Genomic DNA, 20539 nt, shown 5'->3' with positions numbered 1-20539 from the left:
CTTTGTAGAAAATACATACTACTTCATATTTGTTTTGCAAAAGTTATTCCTTGACTTGAGCATATAGGAAAATTGTGTGTGTGTGTGTGTGTGTGTGTGTGTGTGTGTGTGATTACATATCTACAGGGAGGCTTGCAAATAGATTTATGTCTTACTTCTATGATCTCAAATGTATTTGTTCTTTGTAAGCTTACTTTCCAAGGAGTAGGACTTGACTAGGGTGGTGAAGTATGTTTTGTTTTTGGTGACTCCATTCCATTTAGTGAAGTCCTTTTATGTGTGCCAAGAACCATGCTAATCACTTCAAGAAAGCACAGAGTTTTTCAGGGGCACCTGGATGGCTCAGTTGGGTGAGTGTACTACTTTTGATTTCAGCTCAGGTCATGATCTCATGGATTTGTGGGATTGATCCTCATGCTGGGCTCTACGCTGACAGTGTGGAGCCTACTTGGGATCCTCTCCCTTCCCCTCTCTCTCTGCCCCTCCTCTACTCATGTGCACATGTACTCTCTCTCTCAAAATAAAATAAACTTAAAAGCACAGAGGTTTTCAGACTTATGTAAGTGAAGTTTATTTAGAAGGTCAATATATAAAACTGAAAATAAAAGAAGAGCTGAGTTGGCTGAAATGTCAGATGGGACATTTGGTGGGACACTCTCCCTCAGTAACTCCTTCCTTGAAGCACTTTCATCTGGAGACTCTGGGCCCAGGATTGGGGGGTGATGGTGGGCATGGAAAACAGTTTGAAAATCAGTCATTTGATCCTTTAGTAATAGAAAACATTATTGCTGATTGTGTTAACTGTTGAGTGTTTTGGAGAGTATTTAAAAAATTTTTTTAAATGTTTATTTATTTTTGAGTGGGCAGGGAGGGGCAGAGAGAGAGGGTGACACAGCATCCAAAGCAGGCTCCAGGCTCCAAGCTGTCAGCACGGAGCCTGACGTGAACTCATGAACGGTGAGATATGACCTGAACCAGCTGGGCGCTTAACCAACCGAGCCACCCAGGTGCCCCAGTATTTTGGAGAGTATTAAGGAGGAAAGACTTCTTTCTACATAAATGGCCTATATTTGATAGCAACTAACAATTAATAGTACCTCTTGGGGAAAAGAAAATGTTAGTAGTGGGTAGAACACACTTAGAAAATATTCAGTGGATTAAGTAATACGAAATACATTCTTTCTTGAAAATCAAGTTTTGTGCAGTTATTGTTTTTACTAAGTTTTATAAGGATTTCAGACAAAAATTAACTTGATTTTTATGATTACTTAGGATATTAACTTACATGTATATGGATACTGAACTGTATTTTGAGTCCCAGATGAAAAAGAACTGCTTATATTTTGAATGTTCAGTTATTCATTAAAATTTCCTTGTTAGGCCTTTTTTTTTTTTTTTTCCTGCAGTTCCCTCATCTGTGACTATCTGCAGATGTGGCTGGTAGAGTTTCTCTTTTTCATCTAATTGTTCTGTTAGGAAATGGGCCATAAGATAGCATAAGGGTGGGCCTAAGCTCTGGCTCAGTTCTTTTGCTCAGGGGCTTTTTCTTCTGGTAGGGTCTTAGCTCAAATACCTCATTCTCTAGGCCATGCTTGGAAAGGGCCCATGTTAGGAAATGGGCCATAAGATAGCATAAGTGTGGGCCTAAGCTCTGGCTCAGTTCCTTTGCTCAGGGGCTTTTTTTTTCTGTAGGGTCTCAGCTCAAATACCCCATTCTCTACGCCATGCTTTTAGATGCCTTGCTTTGAGTGACACCTCCTTACAAACCCCTTAATTGTAGCGCAGATTGCTCAGGGAGCCCACTCTGAAACTCAGATTTGTGTACCAGAGGTGTCTGTGATAACACCTGTGAGGGGGAGGGAAGGCAGGACCGCACAGAAGGGGAAGTGAAACTGCAGTAGAGCCATGGCAGATCCCACAGGCAGCTGGAACTGTCAGGTCCCTTCTGAATTACCCCAAACTGAAGCAAGAGGATCTGGCTTTTATATTCTTGTATGGATCACTCATTGGATACCGGCTACCACTACCTCCTGTTCTAGAGGCCATGATGTTGGGAGAGGGAACATGACTTTGAGTGGGGGTAAGTGGAGCCTTCCTTTAGAGAATGGAATGAAGGCCTCATCTGGAAGGGAGTAACTACCACAGCATCCCTTATAGTCCTATGTTCTGTTTCTCACATTCATCTGTTTTTATGAACTGAAAATGAAGTAAGTGATCCTCTCTTTTCCACAGTTAACTAATGAGACTTTAAAATTTAAAATATGAATGCTTAAAGTTTAATAAATGCACAAATATTAAAACTTGTTAACATCATCAGTAATGTGAAAATGTAATCACACATATAAAATCCATAGTTGTTCAGTCTTCTTTTTGACACAGGAGTATGCCTTGATTAAAAAGTATAGTGTAAATTAACCACTTAAGAAAGATTGAGTTTTGTGGAACATAAATAGGTATTTTACTTTCTGATTCATGAAGTTTTGTGTAACAAGAACCAAGGAAAACTTTTGTACTTGTTTAATGGTTTTGTTCTTTATATCTGCATTTTATTTAAAGTGCTGTTGTCTTTTGCTTGGTGAATACTGTAATTTTAGTTTGAGAGGTTAGTGACTTGTTTCAATTGTGAGTTTTAAGAGAGATAAAGGTATGGGGCACCTGGGTGGCTCAGTCAACTGAGCATCTGACTTCAGCTCAGGTCATGATCTCGTGGTTTGTGAGTTTGAGCCCCACATCTGCTGTCTGCCTGTCAATGCAAAGACCACTTTGGATCTTCTGTCCCCCTCTCTCTCTGTCCCTCTTCTGCTTGTGCTCTCCCCATAATAAATGAATATTTACAAAAATGTAATAAAGGGAGAGAAGATGGCAGCGTAGGAGGATGCTGGGCTCACCGCGCATCCTGATGATCACTTAGATTCCACCTACACCTACCTAAATAACCCAGAAAACCACCAGAAGACTAGCAAAACGGAGTCTCTGGAGCCAAGCGCAGACGAGAGGCCCACGGAAGAGGGTAGGAAGGGCGGAGAGGCAGTGCGCGCTGCATGGACTGGTGGGAGGGAGCTGGGGCGGAGGGGCAGCCTGCTGGCCAAGCAGAGCCCCCGAGTCTGGCTTGCAAAAACAGAGGGGCCAGACAGAGTGTGTTCCGACAGCAAGCATGACTTAATATCTGGGAGGTCATAAGTTAACAGTTCTGCTCAGAAAGCGGGAAGGCTGGAGGACAAAGGGAGGGAGAGTTGCTGAGCCCCGGGATGACAGAGCTCAGTTTGGCGGGGAACAAAGGCGCTCGCCAGCGTCATCTCCCTCGCCCATCCCCCAGCCAAAATCCCAAAGGGCACCAGTTCCTGCCAGGGAAATTGCTTGCTCCGTGCAAACACCCAACGCTGTGCTTCTGCAGAGCCACCCCTCCGGCAGCGGGTCTGACTCCCTCCCACTGCCACAGGGCTCCTCCTCAAGTGGATCACCTAAGGAGAAGTGAACTAAGCCTACCCCTCCTGCCCCTGTGCACGTTGCCTACCCACCCCAGCTAATACGCCAGATCCCCAGCACCACAAGCCTGGCAGTGTGCAAGTAGCCCAGACGGGCCACGCCACCCCACAGTGAATTCCACCCCTAGGAGAGGGGAAGAGAAGGCACACACCAGTCTGACTGTGGCCCCAGCGGTGGGCTGGGAGCAGACATCAGGTCTGACTGCAGCCCTGCCCACCAACTCCAGTTATACACCACAGCACAGGGGAAGTGCCCTGTGGGTCCGCACCACTCCAGGGACTATCCAAAATGACCAAACGGAAGAATTCCCCTCAAAAGAATCTCCAGGAAATAACAACAGCCAATGAACTGATCAAAAAGGATTTAAATAATATAACAGAAAGTGAATTTAGAATAATAGTCGTAAAATTAATTGCTGGGCTTGAAAACAGTATAGAGGACAGCAGAGAATCTATTGCTACAGAGATCAAGGGACTAAGGAACAGTAAGGAGAAGCTGAAAAATGCTTTAAACGAGATGCAAAATAAAATGGAAACGACCACGGCTCGGATTGAAGAGGCAGAGGAGAGAATAGGTGAACTAGAAGATAAAATTATGGAAAAAGAGGAAGCTGAGAAAAAGATAAAAAAATCCAGGAGTATGAGGGGAAAATTAGAGAACTAAGTGATACACTAAAAAGAAATAATATACGCATAATTGGTATCCCAGAGGAGGAAGAGAGAGGGAAAGTTGCTGAAGGTGTACTTGAAGAAATAATAGCTGAGAACTTCCCTGAACTGGGGAAGGAAAAAGGCATTGAAATCCAAGAGGCACAGAGAACTCCTCTCAGACGTAACTTGAATCGATGTTCTGCACGACATATCATAGTGAAACTGGCAAAATACAAGGATAAAGAGAAAATTCTGAAAGCAGCGAGGGATAAACATGCCCTAACATATAAAGGGAGACTTATAAGACTCGTGACTGATCTCTCTTTTGAAACTTGGCAGGCCAGAGAGGATTGGCAGGAGATCGTCAATGTGTTGAACAGAAAAAAATATGCAGCCGAGAATCCTTTATCCAGCAAGTCTGTCATTCAGAATAGAAGGAGAGATAAAGGTCTTCCCAAACAAACAAAAATTGAAGGAATTCGTCACCACTAAACCAGCCCTACAAGAGATCCTAAGGGGGACCCTGTGAGACAAAGTACCAGAGACATCGCTACAAGCATAAAAAATACAGACATCACAATGACTCTAAACCTGTATCTTTCTATAATAACACTGAATGTAAATGGATTAAATGCGCCAACCAAAAGACATAGGGTATCAGAATGGATAAAAAAACCAGACCCATCTATTTGCTGTCTACAAGAGACTCATTTTAGACCTGAGGACACCTTTAGATTGAGAGTGAGGGGATGGAGAACTATTTATCATGCGACTGGAAGCCAAAAGAAAGCTGGAGTAGCCATACTTATATCAGACAAACTAGACTTTAAATTAAAGGCTGTAACAAGAGATGAAGGGCATTATATAATAATTACAGGGTCTATCCATCAGGAAGAGCTAACAATTATAAATGTCTATGCACCGAATACCGGAGCCCCAAATATATAAAACAATTACTCATAAACATAAGCAACCTTATTGATAAGAATGTGGTAATTGCAGGGGACTTTAACACTCCACTTACAGAAATGGATAGATCATCGAGACACACGGTCAATAAAGAAACAAGGGCCCTGAATGATACATTGGATCAGATGCACTTGACAGATACATTTAGAACTCTGCATCCCAAAGCAACAGAATATACTTTCTTCTCGAGTGCACATGGAACATTATCCAAGATAGATCATATACTGGGTCACAAAACAGCCCTTCATAAGTATACAAGAATTGAAATTATACCATGCATACTTTCAGACCACAATGCTATGAAGCTTGAAATCAACCACAGAAAAAAGTCTGGAAAACCTCCAAAAGCGTGGAGGTTAAAGAACACCCTAGTAAAGAATGAATGGGTCAACCAGGCAATTAGAGAAGAAATTAAAAAATATATGGAAACAAACAAAAATGTAAATACAACAATCCAAACGCTTTGGGATGCATCGAAGGCAGTCCTGAGAGGAAAATACATTGCAACCCAGGCCTATCTCAAGAAACAAGAAAAATCCCAAATACAAAATCTAACAGCACACCTAAAGGAAATAGAAGGAGAACAGCAAAGGCAGCCTAAACCCAGGAGAAGAAGAGAATTAATAACATTCAGAGCAGAAATAAACAATATAGAATCTACAAAAACAGTAGAGCAGATCAACAAAACCAAGAGTTGGTTTTTTGAAAAAACAAACAAAATTGACAAACCTCTAGCCAGGCTTCTCAAAAAGAAAAGGGAGATGACCCAAATAGATAAAATCATCAATGAAAATAGAATGATTACAACCAATCCCTCAGAGATACAAACAATTATCAGGGAATACTATGAAAAACTATATGCCAACAAATTGGACAACCTGGAAGAAATGGACAAATTCCTAAACACCCACACTCTTCCAAAACTCAATCAGGAGGAAATAGAAAGCTTGAACAGACCCATAACGAGCGAAGAAATTGAATCGGTTATCAAAAATCTCCCAACAAATAGGAGTCCAGGACCAGATGGCTTCCCAGGGGAGTTCTACCAGATGTTTAAAGCAGAGATAATACCTATCCTTCTCAAGCTATTCCAAGAAATAGAAAGGGAAGGAAAACTTCCAGACTCATTCTATGAAGCCAGTATTACTTGGATTCCTAAACCAGACAGAGACCCAGTAAAAAAAGAGAACTGCAGGTCAATATCCCTGATGAATATGGATGCAAAAATTCTCAATAAGATACTAGCAAATTGAATTCAACAGCATATAAAAAGAATTATTCACCATGATCAAGTGGGATTCATTCCTGGGATGCAGGGCTGGTTCAACATTTGCAAATCAATCAACATGATGCATCACAAAAGAAAAGGTAAGAACCATATGATCCTGTCAATCGATGCAGAAAAGGGCTTTGACAAAATTCAACACCCTTTCTTAATAAAAACCCTTGAGAAAGTTGGGATAGAAGGAACATACTTAAACGTCATAAAAGCCATTTATGAAAAGCCCACAGCTAACATCATCCTCAATGGGGAAAAACTGAGAGCTTTTTCCCTGAGATCAGGAACACGACAGAGATGCCCACTCTCACCGCTGTTGTTTAACATAGTGTTGGAAGTTGTAGCATCAGCAATCAGACAGCACAAGGAAATCAAAGGCATCAAAATTGGCAAAGATGAAGTCAAGCTTTCGCTTTTTGCAGATGACATGATACTATACATGGAAAATCCGATAGACTCCACCAAAAGTCTGCTAGAACTGTTACATGAATTCAGCAAAGTTGCAGGATACAAAATCAATATACAGAAATCAGTTGCATTCTTATACACTAACAATGAAGCAACAGAAAGACAAATAAGGAAACTGATCCCATTCACAATTGCACCAAGAAGCATAAAATACCTAGGAATAAATCTACCCAAAGATGTAAAAGATCGGTATGCTGAAAACTATAGAAAGCTTATGAAGGTAATTGAAGAAGGTATAAAGAAATGGAAAGACATTCCCTGCTCATGGATTGGAAGAACAAATATTGTTAAAATGTCAATACTACCCAAAGCTATCTACACATTCAATGCAATCCCAATCAAAATTGCACCAGCATTCTTCTCGAAACTAGAACAAGCAATCCTAAAATTCACATGGAACCACAAAAGGCCCTGAATAGCCCAAGTAATTTTGAAGAAGAAGACCAAAGCAGGAGGCATCACAATCCCAGACCTTAGCCTCTACTACAGAGCTGTAATCATCAAGACAGCATGGTATTGGCACAAAAACAGACACATAGACCAATGGAATAGAATAGAAACCCCAGAACTAGACCCACGAACGTATGGCTAATTAATCTTTGACAAAGCAGGAAGGAACATCCAATGGACAGAAGACAGTCTCTTTAACAAATGGTGCTGGGAGAACTGGACAGCAATATGCAGAAGGTTGTAACTAGATCACTTTCTCACAGCATTCACCAAAATAAACTCAAAATGGATAAAGGACATGAATGTGAGACAGGAAACCATCAAAACCCTAGAGGAGAAAGCAGGAAAAGACCTCTCTGACCTCAGCCGTAGCAATCTCTTACTCGACACATCCCCAAAGGCAAGGGAATTAAAAGCAAAAGTGAATTCCTGGGACCTTATGAAGATCAAAAGCTTCTGCACAGCAAAGGAAACAACCAACAAAACTAAAAGGCAACCAACGGAATGGGAAAAGATATTTGCAAATGACATATCGGACAAAGGGCTAGTATCCAAAATCTATAAAGAGCTCACCAAACTCCACACCCAAAAAACAAATAACCCAGTGAAGAAATGGGCAGAAAACATGAATAGACACTGCTCTAAAGAAGACATCCGGATGGCCAACAGGCACATGAAAAGATGCTCAACATTGCTCCTCATCAGGGAAACACAAATCAAAACCACACTAGATATCACCTCACACCAGACAGAGTGGCCAAAATGAACAACTCAGGAGACTATAGATGCTGGAGAGGATGTGGAGAAATGGGAACCCTCTTGCACTGTTGGTGGGAATGCAAATTGGTGCAGCCACTCTGGAAAACAGTGTGGAGGTTCCTCAGAAAATGAAAAATAGACCTACCCTATGACCCAGCAATAGCACTGCTAGGAATTTACCCAAGGGATACAGGAGTACTGATGCATAGGGGCCCTTGTACCCCAATGTTTATAGCAGCACTCTCAACAATAGCCAAATTATGGAAAGAGCCTAAATGTCCATCAACTGATGAATGGATAAAGAAATTGTGGTTTATATACAAAATGGAGTACTACCTGGCCATGAGAAAGAATGAAATATGGCCCTTTGTAGCAACGTGGATGGAACTGGAGAGTGTGATGCTAAGTGAAATAAGCCATACAGAGAAAGACAGATACTGTATGTTTTCACTCTTATGTGGATCCTGAGAAACTTAACAGAAACCCATGGGGGAGGGGAAGGAAAAAAAAAGAGGTTAGAGTAGGAGAGAGCCAAAGCATAAGAGACTCTTAAAAACTGAGAACAAACTGAGGGTTGATGGGAGGTGGGAGGGAGGGGAGGGTGGGTGATGGTTATTGAGGAGGGCACCTTTTGGGATGAACACTGGGTGTTGTATGGAAATCAATTTGACAATAAATTTCATATATTGAAAAAAATAAAATAAAATAATATGAAAAAAATGTAATAAAGGTAGGAAGGGTAGCTGGAGAAGAATTCTGTGTGAATATTGGAACTTTGGTCTGTTAGTTACAGGCAGAAAAATTTTTCTTCCGAAAGTTGGATCACTGTCTAGTGATCGCAGTGATTATTGTGTATTTGCTTGGGGAGGGAGGGGCTCATTAGCCCCTCTCACTTCCTTCCAGTTGGCATCTTTGTGGTGATTGGTGAAGAAACAGGAATGAAATACAGGGCTGGAAAGCACATCTTGGGCTTTGGCATCCCATCACCCAACCCAATACAGGAGTTGGGTGCCAGCTCTGTTGTCCTTCTTGCTCAAGTAAATCCCTTTCAGCCTTGGTTTCCTCATCAGTAAAATGGAGGTGGTAGTAGTAGAATTTGCACAAGGTCTGGCATAGTATAAAAGTTCAATAAACAGTAGCTGTGATGAGCTGTTATAGTATTTATTGGTCAGTTATTCTTTTCACTGAGCTTTCCACCCCTTAATAACTATAGAGAACAAGCCAGGTGCATAAGCTTATGCCAGTAAAAGCGGGGAGAGTCAATTTAGACCCGTCTATCAGAAAACTGTCCTTGGGGATGTGAGCTTTATTCTTTTTGGGAGATGACTATAAGAGAAATTGCAAGAAGAAAAGGAAACACAAGAAGAGGAAAGGGCTACTTCACATGTAGCCTCAGTTAAGAGAGGGGAGTAAAGAATAGTGCTGTTTTAGGACTGATCTGCGTGAAGATGACATGGACCTAGAAGGGTTCTCCCTCTGCTCTGGGCTTGGTAAGACTGCCCTAGATGTTACAGAGTGGGTTGAAGCTGGGCCAGCAGGAGGTGCCAGAAGCACCTGTTGGTGAGACCGGCAGAGGAACTCACACAGCTACCTATGTCAGACAGCACAGTGACAGAGATATGGGCGGGGTGGGGGGCGTAGCTGAGAACATTTCTTTATAAGCATGTTAGTGACAGTCCCAGGGTTCCACCCCAAATTAGGGAGACTTTCAGGGAGTGATCTGAAAAGTAGGAGTTTCTCTCTGAGAAGTGCTGATAAACACTTCTAATGAACTAATGGACTGAGCATACCTTGAAAAGAAATACAGTAGGCCACTTTGTAGAGAAAACCTGAATCAGAGGAATGGATCTACTACATTGTGAAAAATACACCTTTGCCTACTGACAGTTTGAACTGTCATCCTGATATTATTCATTCAAGATCGTGTTTATATTACACCCATCAGGATAACATTATTTTAGGTCTCTTCTTTGAGTAAACCACCCAAAGATGTGCTTAGAGGGATTATTCTGTTTTCCTTGGTCTTCAAATTAGATTTTTAAAAAAGATTCATAAAAGACTCTGGTTTTAAATAAAACATCACCCTGTAAATATCTAATTAGTGTGTTCATAGTTCATTAGTGATTCATAGTTTCTTAATATTAGCAGAATTGTTGGCAGTATTTATTATATCTGAAACAAAAACACTGTCCTGAAGGTTAAATGAGCAATTAATAATTTCAACAAACCAGTATGTACTTGAGGGTATACAATGGTAGGCATCTTATTTGGTGGATTTCAAAGAATACAGAGAAGGGCAAGACACATTCATATCCTTGAAGAATTAAGAATTAGCTGCATAACCAGCTAGTGGTGTAGTACATAGTAGAGTGCCTGGCTATGAACTGGGTACTGACTATACAAGGTATGTTAAAAAGGATAATTCGTGTGAAAATTTCCAGGTTGTGGTAGTCATTCTGTCCCTCATAGAACTCATTGGTATCCAGTCAAAAGTGCCTTACACACACTGAACAGAAGCTAGCTCTGGAAAGTAGTAGATGATAAATACTACATGAAAAATAGAAGGGCACTGGAAGAAAGAAAAGGAGTGAGATTGCTGAGATTTATAGTGGTCAGTGAAAGCTTCAAGGAGGAGGTGGAATCAGGGCTTGGAAGGCTGGGGTTTGAAGTGGAATGGAGGGGGCTATTTGAGGTGAGGCGTGAGGTTAAAGCCCATGTGAGTGATAGAATAATTCATAGTCTAGCCTACTGAGAGCAGACTGTTGATGTTTAAAGCTAGGGCTAAACTGTGTGTGTGGGAGGTCCTTGGAAGCCAGGCAGTAAGGAATAAAGGGTCTTATGATAGTGTTTCAAAAACTCTAGCTGCCCAGGGAGATTCAGGCAGAGAGTTTAATTATTATAGTAGTCTAGTTGGGGGCAAATCAAACTTGAAATTGATGTGATGCTAAGGGAGATGGATAGGAGGTTTTGGGTATAGAGTGGATAGGACTTGTGACTGGCAATGAGAGCAGAGAGATTGAAAAATCAGGAAGAGTTGACTTAGTTTGGAAGGCTAAGGGAAAATGGAGTTATGAATGCTTAGAGAGAGAATCATTTTAAAGGAGGAGGAAGTCATGAATTTGATCTTATGTGTGTTGAAACTTCTGAAGTGATAGTGTAGGAACTTTTCCAGGCCATAGAACTCTTCTCAGCCAGGTCACTCATTGTCTGTGGTAAGTCCCTCTGCGTATGGGCCCTCCAGCTTGCCTCTGTTTAGTCACAAGTTCCTCTTGCTACATAGATTTTAAACAGGGAAGGAAAGTGATATGCTCTGATTGGGCCACCTGGACTACAGAGGGCAAGGCCAGAGGCAGGGTAGCCATTTAAGAGATGAAGCAGTACTGTGTGTGATGGAGAATGATGGCCTGGGTCAAGATGGTGGCAGTGGGGCTAGACAAATAAATGCATGAGATTCATGAGACCTCTCTTGAACAGGTACAAAGTAGAACACATACAACTTGGGGATTGATTAAATAAGGGGAGCATAACTATAGACAACTCCAACATTTCTGGAAAGTTGGATGGATGGGGAACTCTGGAGGAGAAGCAGATCTGTCAGGAAGATATTGGAGGATTAAACTTTGAACAAATTGTGTTTGAGGGCTGCCAAATGGATTTGTTGAATCGCTGGTTTGTTTTAGAGGTTCAGAGCCCAAGAGACGCTTGGAATGGAAATGTGTGGTTCAACACCACAAGGAAAGTTGTGAAGCCTTGAGTGAAGGTGGTTCCCTCAGGGAAAAATGTAGAAGCGCTAAAACATGGAGTCCTGGAGAATGTCACTGTGAAGTTTGGCAAGAGCAGAAGGAAGAAAATCATTGGAAATGAGTTAGGTCATGAAACTCAAGGGAAGTGAGTGTTTCAAGGATCTGGTCAGAAATTCAATAGAAGACCAAGTAGGTAAGGACTAAAAAATATATTACTCTTTGTCCAAGCAGTTATATCAAGAATGATAAAAATAAGATTCAGGTTGCAATGGATTCCAGGGTTAATGGGAATGAAAAATGTGGGAGTACTTTTCTTTTTCCCATATCCTTCCTCTCCTTCATGCCTTCTATCATGCAGGAGCAGGAATATCATTCATCATTTGAGAGTGACAGAAGTCAGCAAACACTGAGCATCTGCTCAACTGGTGCTTTGTCCTAGGAGAAAGACACTGGCCTTTGCCACTAAGGTGCTTGAGAGGAGAGCAGGGAGGCACAAAGGTGAAAAAAAAATTAAACTTTGAGTGGCATGGTGGAGGTCTGTATTCTATGTGGGTGATACAGCAAAAGAGGGAAAGGGAGGCTCTCCCTTGGGGAGACTCAGGGTGAGCTTGGAGAAAGGAGAGTTTTTGTTGACTGGACAAAACTGAGGGCTTATAAAGCTAAGAAAGAGGGGATGGAAAATAGTGGAGGTGTAAAATAGCAAGGACACTGGAAAGAGCTTCAAATGATTTGTTAAAACCAAAGAGCAGGTTTGATTGGGACATCTGAAAAGTTGTCAAGATTGCAGCAGGCCTGTGTGCCTTTCAGAGGAGTTTGGCTTCTGTCCTTCAGGTTACAGTCAGCCATTGAAGGTTCAGGGTTTTGTCATCATCAGCTGTAGTTCGCAGAGATGACTTTAGTATACTGTGGAGTGTAGTTTGGAAGAATGTGGGGAGCACACCTGTAGTGGTCAGTTACATCTTAGTGGCTCAAAGGGCAAGCTGCATCAAGGAGACACACCTAGTGTCTTACAGTCATGTGTCCGATTTGAAGAATTTTTGTTACATGTGTAGTGTATGGAGAAAATATTTTTGATGATCAGCTTCTAGAGAAGTTTCATAAATATTCTTTTAGAAGATGACTTTAGAAGTGTTGGGTATGTGATTTTGTCGTAGGGTTGTGTGGACCAACTGTAAGACTATGTCAGAGATATTCATTTTCCTTATATGTATGTTTATGTTTATAAATTACATTTATATATATATATATGTTTATGTGTTTTCTTTGAATAGATGATTGAACCTCAGATTAATGAACTTTAACTTCGATACCAATTTTTCAGAAAAGGAAATCTGGATGTATATCTCCATCCATGTCTAGCCATTGTGGGCAAACATACACTTGTTACATGTGTGCAAGCATATGTTTGTACATACATGGGTGTGTATGGTTGTTATGGGGGACATGGCCCTCTTGTCTGGTGTATGTAGATGGGTTTTTTCCCCTTTCTGGGTATATTTGGTGATACAAACTGGGGATTAAAAACTGCTAAGAAGTGGCCTGTTTATAAATAAATTGGATGATTGTCATTTAGTTTTGCTAAAATTTTATCTCCCAATTCAGTTGGAATAATTTCATTAACAGTGCCTTAAGGAACAGGATGTATGGTTGAATTTTCTTTCAGAGAATCGCCTAGTTACATTGGATCCAGTTAAATTTTGCATATGTTATCAGTGGCATTAAATGCAACCAAGTGTGGTGTTAAGTAAAATGAGAAAAATTATTTTAGTAAAAAGTAACTTGTACTTCATATATATCATATATATTGAGCCAGTAAACATAGCATATGTAGGTCTTAAGGATAACATCATTTTTACTTAAAACGTGAAATAATCATTTAACTATATTTTAATATCCTTAAATGTCCTCATTAAACTGTTTATAAGATTATTTATGTAATAAATTTTGAGATTGTTTAAAATTTTTAGTAAGTTCACTATAGATAAGTTCAAGTATTTCACTTTTGAAAACACCAGGAACTAGAAATGAGTATTTCTATCGCAGGGTGAACATTTTTTTTCTATAATCAAGATTTTAAAAGTCACAAAATCACAAAATCAATAAACAGTTATTTCTTATCACTGGTAATTTTTTATTTAAAATCTTTTTGAGGGGCACCTGGGTGGCTCAGTTGGTTAAGCATCTGACTTCGGCTCAGGTCATGATTTCACAGTTTGTGACTTCAAGCCCCGCATCAGACTCTCTGCTGTCAGCTCAGAGCCTGCTTCAGATCCTCTGTCCCCCTGTCTCTCTCTGCCCTTCAAAAATAAATAAACCTAAAAAAAATCTACTTGAAAGGTAATATGTTCTTAGAAATATTTGGTGCAAATATGAATATTGCTACAATAATTTTGTGTTTTATCCTGCTGTCAATAAAAACATTTTAAAAGGTTAAAAAAAGCACAGCAACCTAGGTCTTCTTAAAAACAAAGGCCAAACTAACCAACAACAAAACATAAAACATACAACCAAAAATAGCCCTGGATTTCTGGGGTGCTGTGAGTGTTGGAAAAGAGGTTCTAGTCTTCCTGCTGTGGCTAACTGCCTCCCTTCTCCAAGTAGTTTACTGGCCTTGGGCCTTTGTTCCCTAATTTGTAAAATGTGGTTGGGATGGTGAGCTGGGGTATTGAAATAGGTGGTTAAGTTTATTTTTCTTCTGTCTAGTGTTTAAGGGATATGACTCTGTGATTAGTTTTCTAATTTCAGTATGTCTAAATGGAATTTGGCATTGTTGTTTTTGTTTTTGTTTTACATGACATTGTCTTAGGATACTAAGAACAGTTATAAACCTAAAATTTTTATTTATGTTTAAAATTTTAGGTATGCAATACCCCCGGAACATGGAAAACGACTTGAAAGACTAGCTCAAGGTAAACTTGCTTTCTATGTTTCTCATCTAGACAGATTATTTGTTTTTGAGGTATTTTTACAGTGTGGAATCTAACTTGGTTAGTTTTACTCTTTTTAAGTTTTGAATGTTTTTCTAATAGAACAATTAAATTTTTTTTCACATTACTGTGTGAATATTTTTTCCTGTTGCATAGTCTTTATGATTATTTTAGTTGGCTGCTTAGTAGTTCATCAAGTAATTGCACTTAACTATTTTGATTATTTCCAATTTTTTCTCTTTTATATAATTTTTAATACATATATACGTATATATAACTTATTTAACATTGTGATAATAATCTTTTTTCCTTTTTTATTATTAAAATTTTTTAAAAAAATGTTTATGTTAGAGAGAGGTAGAGTGCAAAGTGCGAGCAAAGGAGGGGCAGAGAGACAGAGAGAGGGAGACACAGAATCTGAAGCAGGCTCCAGGCTTTGAGCTGTCAGCACAGAACCCAATGTGGGGCTTGAACTCATGAACCGTGAGATCATGACCTGAGCAAAAGTCGGATGCTCAACTGACTGAGCCACCCAGACACCCCTGTTTTTCCTTTTTTAAAGTTACACCTTTGAGATGAATTCCAAAGAGTACTGATGCTGCATATCAGGGTGCAGGTATTTTATGAGTACTTTTCATGTTGTCCTATCATTTCACCAAAGGGTTGTGTTAAATCTCTTTCTGACTCCTGATTTGGTACCTTGGGTTTGGGGTTACTCTTATGGAAGTATGAAGATGACATAAGCAGATAAGCATGAGGGTATATGCCTTCTTAGACTGTCAAGTTTTTTTTTTATGTTTATTTATTGAGAGAGAGACAGAGACAGAGACAGAGTGCAAGCAGAGGAGGGGTAGAGAGAGAGACACACACACAGAACCTGAAGCAGGCGCCAGGCTCTGACCTTTCAATCACAGAGCCTGACGCAGGGCTTGAACTCACAAACTGCGACATCATGAATTGAGCTGAAGTCAGACACTCAACCAACTAAGCCACTCAGTCGCCCCTTAGACTGGCAAATTTAAACATACCTTAGTGGAACTTGAATTTTTATTTTTTGTGGCTTTGTCCAACTTCATATGGGCCAGAATGAAAAACTCTATTAATGGTTTCATTGTGTACCCACTTGTATCACAGAAGGCGCTTTCCTCTTTTCTTTTCTGTGTTTAGGACAGAAAAAAACCTTGCTATATCTGTTAATACAAGGGAGGAGAATCATATTCACCCACTGCCAACCTCATCTGTTTTCCTTGACCAAGGAAGAAGTAGACTGGTAGTGACTTGTTTCTAGGGGAAAGTGGAGTTCCATTTGAGTGACAACTAGCCTAAGACATTCTGCTTTTATCCAGGATCGAATCCTCAGTGACCATTGTCCTTTTAGTCAGGTGCTGATCTGTTTTATTGGTGTTTTAGGTTTGCCTTTTAGTAGGAAAGGATTTTTGTTCTTGCATTATGTATGTTTTCATTTGATAATGAAATGGGGACACTGAAAAATCCCTTTCATTGACTTGACAGTTTTGAACAGAACTTGTTAATGATATCTAAAAGTTACTTTCCCCCCAAATTATAGGAGAGTATTAGAAGGAACAGTTACAGTATCACATTTGTCAGAAGCATTATTATAATTTTGGCAGGCTAATAACTATAAAGTCTTAGTGTTTTTATAATGTAATACATTGTAGTAATAATAGCAATGTAACTGTAATCTTGAACTTTGTTAGGGACTATTTTCATGAATATTAAGGTGGATGAATCCTGGTTCTGGATAATAGATTAGACATAGCTGAGAAAATGATTATCATAATCCTTAAATACACAGGCAGTGAACTTTGTGCTAAATCTGTATGCTGAGCTATCCTCTTCTCTATAATAATTATTCCACCATTTTCTGTTTGCCTCACCACCAGAGAACTTTTAAAATGGAGCCAATGTAAACTTTACAGTATAGAGTCACACACTAAAATTTCTGCTATAAATTGTCTGCGAATGCTTTGACATAAACTGTCTGAAAATGACATTCTAGGAAAGTGGGTGCCATTTGTTTAATCAGTAAGAGGTTAATAAACTTGAAGGATGAACAAGAATTTTAAATCAATCACATGTTTGTTCAGAACTGTTTTGCAGGATTATTTTGAGAAATGACACAGGGAAAAGACCCAATAGAGAGTAGAGGAATCCCATCCACTGACCAGATGCCAGCCAAATTAATTGAATTCTGCTAAATAATTAAAATGATAAAATAATGCAGTAAGTGTGATGGAACATTATAGGATGTCTAGGTCAAGGCAGCACTTGATACATAAAATGAAAAGCAGCCTGGGATATTTTCCATTATCTTGTCTGCACATCATAATTATCACTCTTGCCTTTTATGCATGAATGCTTTCATCTTTGGTTTCCATTGAAATCTTGATTGACTGTGGCACCTACAAATATTTTATCTGGAAGACATTAAGCCTGCATCTAATAAAGCCAGGATTTGATTTTGCCCTTCAGCTGCTTTCTCGTTTATATAGTTTTTTCCCCAATATTATGTAGATGTAAGTATAATAAAAAAAAACTCAAGTGAATTGTTGCAATTCTTATACTTGTTATGTTTGCCTGTAATGCCATTACATTCTTTCTAATTTTTGGTTTGATACAACTGAATGAAAGATATAAAGGAGAATAGAGATATAATGTTAAATCATGAATGACAGTTTTGAACATTTTCACTTTTTAGATCGTCAAAATCTCATCTATTTTAGAAATAAGACAATATTTTGCTGTTCTATTGAGTTAAGCAACATATGGATTAAAATAAATTGGGAATGACTAAAAGTTTTTGTGAAGGACTGTAGTCCATTAGTTTTTTTGTTGTGAATAAAATGCCAGCGTTAAAAAAAATTGAAGATGACTTACTGTGGTCAAAATATTGGTTACTGGGAAAAGAATATGTGAGTTAGGGCTTTGTGCATCTGAGTTTGGAAGTATGAATGATCAGCAGGAATCTTGTTTCAGATGACAGTGTGGTAGAAGTGAATAAATTGATTCTTATACTTACTTGTAGCAAGTATTTTAGTTGTGACTTATTAAAACAACATTTAGCAAAAAAGAACAGAAGAGTCATTGTTATGAAGGATTAGTTTGCTTTTTTTAATAGTTTTTAAAAATTTGGGGTTGTGTGTGTTTTAATGACTAGTAGCCTTAAATTTAAGCCTGTGGAGCAGAGAGCCTTAGCCTGATTGCAGAAGGGTCTTGTGGGTGGGATACAGACAGTCTGTGGACTCTGAAATTATACTCAAAATTGGTCATTTATATGGATTTCTGGGAAGCCATCTTTAAATCCCTTCAGAGGGTTTGGCCTGAAGAGATTGTGAACCTGCTGTCAAGAGACTAGAAGAGCAGCAATAAATAACAAGTCATTTTAGTTTTATGAACAGATTCTAAATTGATCTGTTCTCATGCCTCTATCTTGGAATTAGGAAAATATACTTTTATCAGATCTCCAAATCATAAATACATTATTCCCTTAAGCATTCATTTAGCTAATGGTCTGAAAATATCATATTAAAATGCCTCATTTTGAAAGACTAATAAATAAAAACACCCCTGTGTGTAAATAGTCAATTTTAAGGGACCCCCTAAGCCATAAAAAATGAAGTTCAGTGATATACTCTCTGCCTTCATGCCTAACTCATGCCTTAGGCATGGAGATCAATGTGTGGTATGTCAGGGTATGTTATTTTCATCTTTCTATCAGCTGAGTTACATTAAGAATGGTGCAGCAGGCCCTAAACTTAATTTCCTCATAATTTGATGTCAGATATCACTGTCCATGTTTAAATATATCTGAATATTTTGTACCCAGCTATGTTCCTAGAAGGATTTTAGACATTGGGAAATGATACATAACATACACCAAGCTAGCATAATTTGAATGTAGGATGGAAGACAATTTTTTAAAAAGTGACAGCAGAGAATGGGAAGGAAGAATTTGGGAAGGGAATGTCAGCTGTCAGGGAGGAGTTACTATGGAGGGAAATTAAGAGTACTTTGATTCTGCATGATGGAAGCTGAGCCAGGAAAATTCTGGTTAGCTTGACTATGACCTGTTTGAGCTCAAAGTACTTGGCCTGGGGAGTCCTTGATCTATGCCTGTGTGGTCCATGTGTCATGTCAAGGGGACAGAAGTGGGATCTGAAACAATGTGGTCTTAGCAATGCAATAAGAAACCATATGTAATGACCTATATACTTGTTAAATTGGGTAGAAATTTGAACCCTAAATGTTCTGACAGCCAGCTTGAACTGGAAAAGACTTGACTATTACATAGTGTACTGTGTTCAGGAGATAAAATAAGGTGATTGTTTAGGAGACTCACCATCCTTCTCAAGACCATGATCAGTGTGAATATCTCCTGGTGCTCCTCTGGAGTGCTCCATGGAGTTCTGTCTCTACTAGTAGTGATGTTGGTGGGTCATGGGACACTTAAAGCAGAGTGAAGTCTGTTTTGATAGATTATGAGACGCTGAGAGGTGGGTGAATCTTGCAGTGTGATTATTTTCTACCTAATCCAAATTAAATGGTAGCAAGCACAGAGAGGTCAACTGTAGCTTAAACCTCTAAACTTGATATTTTAGGTAGGGATGTGGGTAAAAAGTACCAAGTTTTTCCCCACATACTGTAGCTCACTGGTTCTTTTCATTAATAAAGTTGTTAAGAAATTTCATGTGTAAATTTAATACATCTATCTAAAAGCACTTCTCACAGAAGTCAAATTAATTGAATCCTTCTATATCCTTTTTCTGTATTCTTTTCCTTACCATTTGTTTGTATGGTTGCTATATATTTTCAAGCCTGTTAGTCATATGAATATTGCAAAAACCATTATAAAAACTCTATCAAAGCATACTTGGGTAAATTTCAATTATATTTAAATTAAATTATCTTAAAATCTGTTGCTAATGTGGGCATATATTCTACATGTCTGATTTCTTCATCTTTCCTCATTCCTTTCTTCCCTTCATCCTTTCCTTCCTGACTAATAACTAATTTGAACTTCTCCAAAGTAGTGTTCTCAAATCCATAGTAATAGTTACTAAACTTTGATTTTTAATCTTTTTCCAAGGCTCAAACTTTGGTGATTTAATAGCAACATTATGGGTTTAGTTTGTCATATGAGATTGGAATTTAGAAGGAATTCCTTTGTGGGGCGCCTGGGTGGCTCAGTTGGTTTAGCGTCTGACTTCGGTTCAGGTCATGATCTCGCGGTCTGTGGGTTCAAGCCCTGCATCGGGCTCTGTGCTGACAGCTCAGAGCCTGGAGCCTGCTTCTGATTCTGTGTCTCCCTCTCTCTGCCCCTCCCCTGCTCATGCTCTGTCTCTCTCTCTCTCTGTCAAAAATAAATAAACATTAAAAAAATTAAGAAAGAAAATAAAAGGAATTCCTTTGTAACAGCCAATGTGTTAGAAAATATAAACCAATGGACAGTTTGGAGAAATTTTTATCTGAAGGAAAGAATACATTTTTAGAGTAGATCTGCTCTATCTCTAAAACAATTTAAAAACATTTAATGATTATTTTGGGAGGTCAGATTAATTGAGGTATGATGTGCTTACAGCAAAAGTGACTCCCTTTAAATATACAGTTCAGTGAGTTTTGACAAATATGTACAGTGGTATAATTACTACCATCATCAAGATACAGATCATATCCAATTCCCTGAAAAGGTTCTGTTGTGCCATTTCCCAGTTAATCCCTCCCCACAGCCATTGGCAACCATTAATCTGATTTCTGTCCCTAAAAATAGAATTTTACAGTATGTAGACT

At 39.1% G+C, this 20539-nt stretch overlaps 1 protein-coding gene across 16 annotated transcripts in view; it reads left to right on the top strand.

Moving 5' to 3' along the window:
• The window catches only part of KDM4C (lysine demethylase 4C), a 444753-nt gene that overhangs the window by 93607 nt on the left and 330607 nt on the right, over positions 1-20539 (top strand). For all 16 annotated transcript variants that reach the window (XR_007146147.1, XM_047829319.1, XM_047829318.1 and 13 more), the window contains one exon: positions 14664-14713. Coding sequence is in view for 14 of the 16 variants with exons in the window: in XM_047829319.1 (XP_047685275.1) it covers positions 14664-14713 (50 nt within the window). In the remaining 2 variants the exon portion in view is untranslated. The remainder of the gene's footprint in view (positions 1-14663; positions 14714-20539) is intronic.

This window comes from Prionailurus viverrinus, chromosome D4 (assembly GCF_022837055.1).
Source record: "Prionailurus viverrinus isolate Anna chromosome D4, UM_Priviv_1.0, whole genome shotgun sequence".
In the NCBI taxonomy this organism is placed as follows: domain Eukaryota; kingdom Metazoa; phylum Chordata; class Mammalia; order Carnivora; family Felidae; genus Prionailurus; species Prionailurus viverrinus.
The sequence above is the reverse complement of the archived record's forward strand: the minus strand, read 5'-3'. Positions and strand labels throughout refer to the sequence as shown.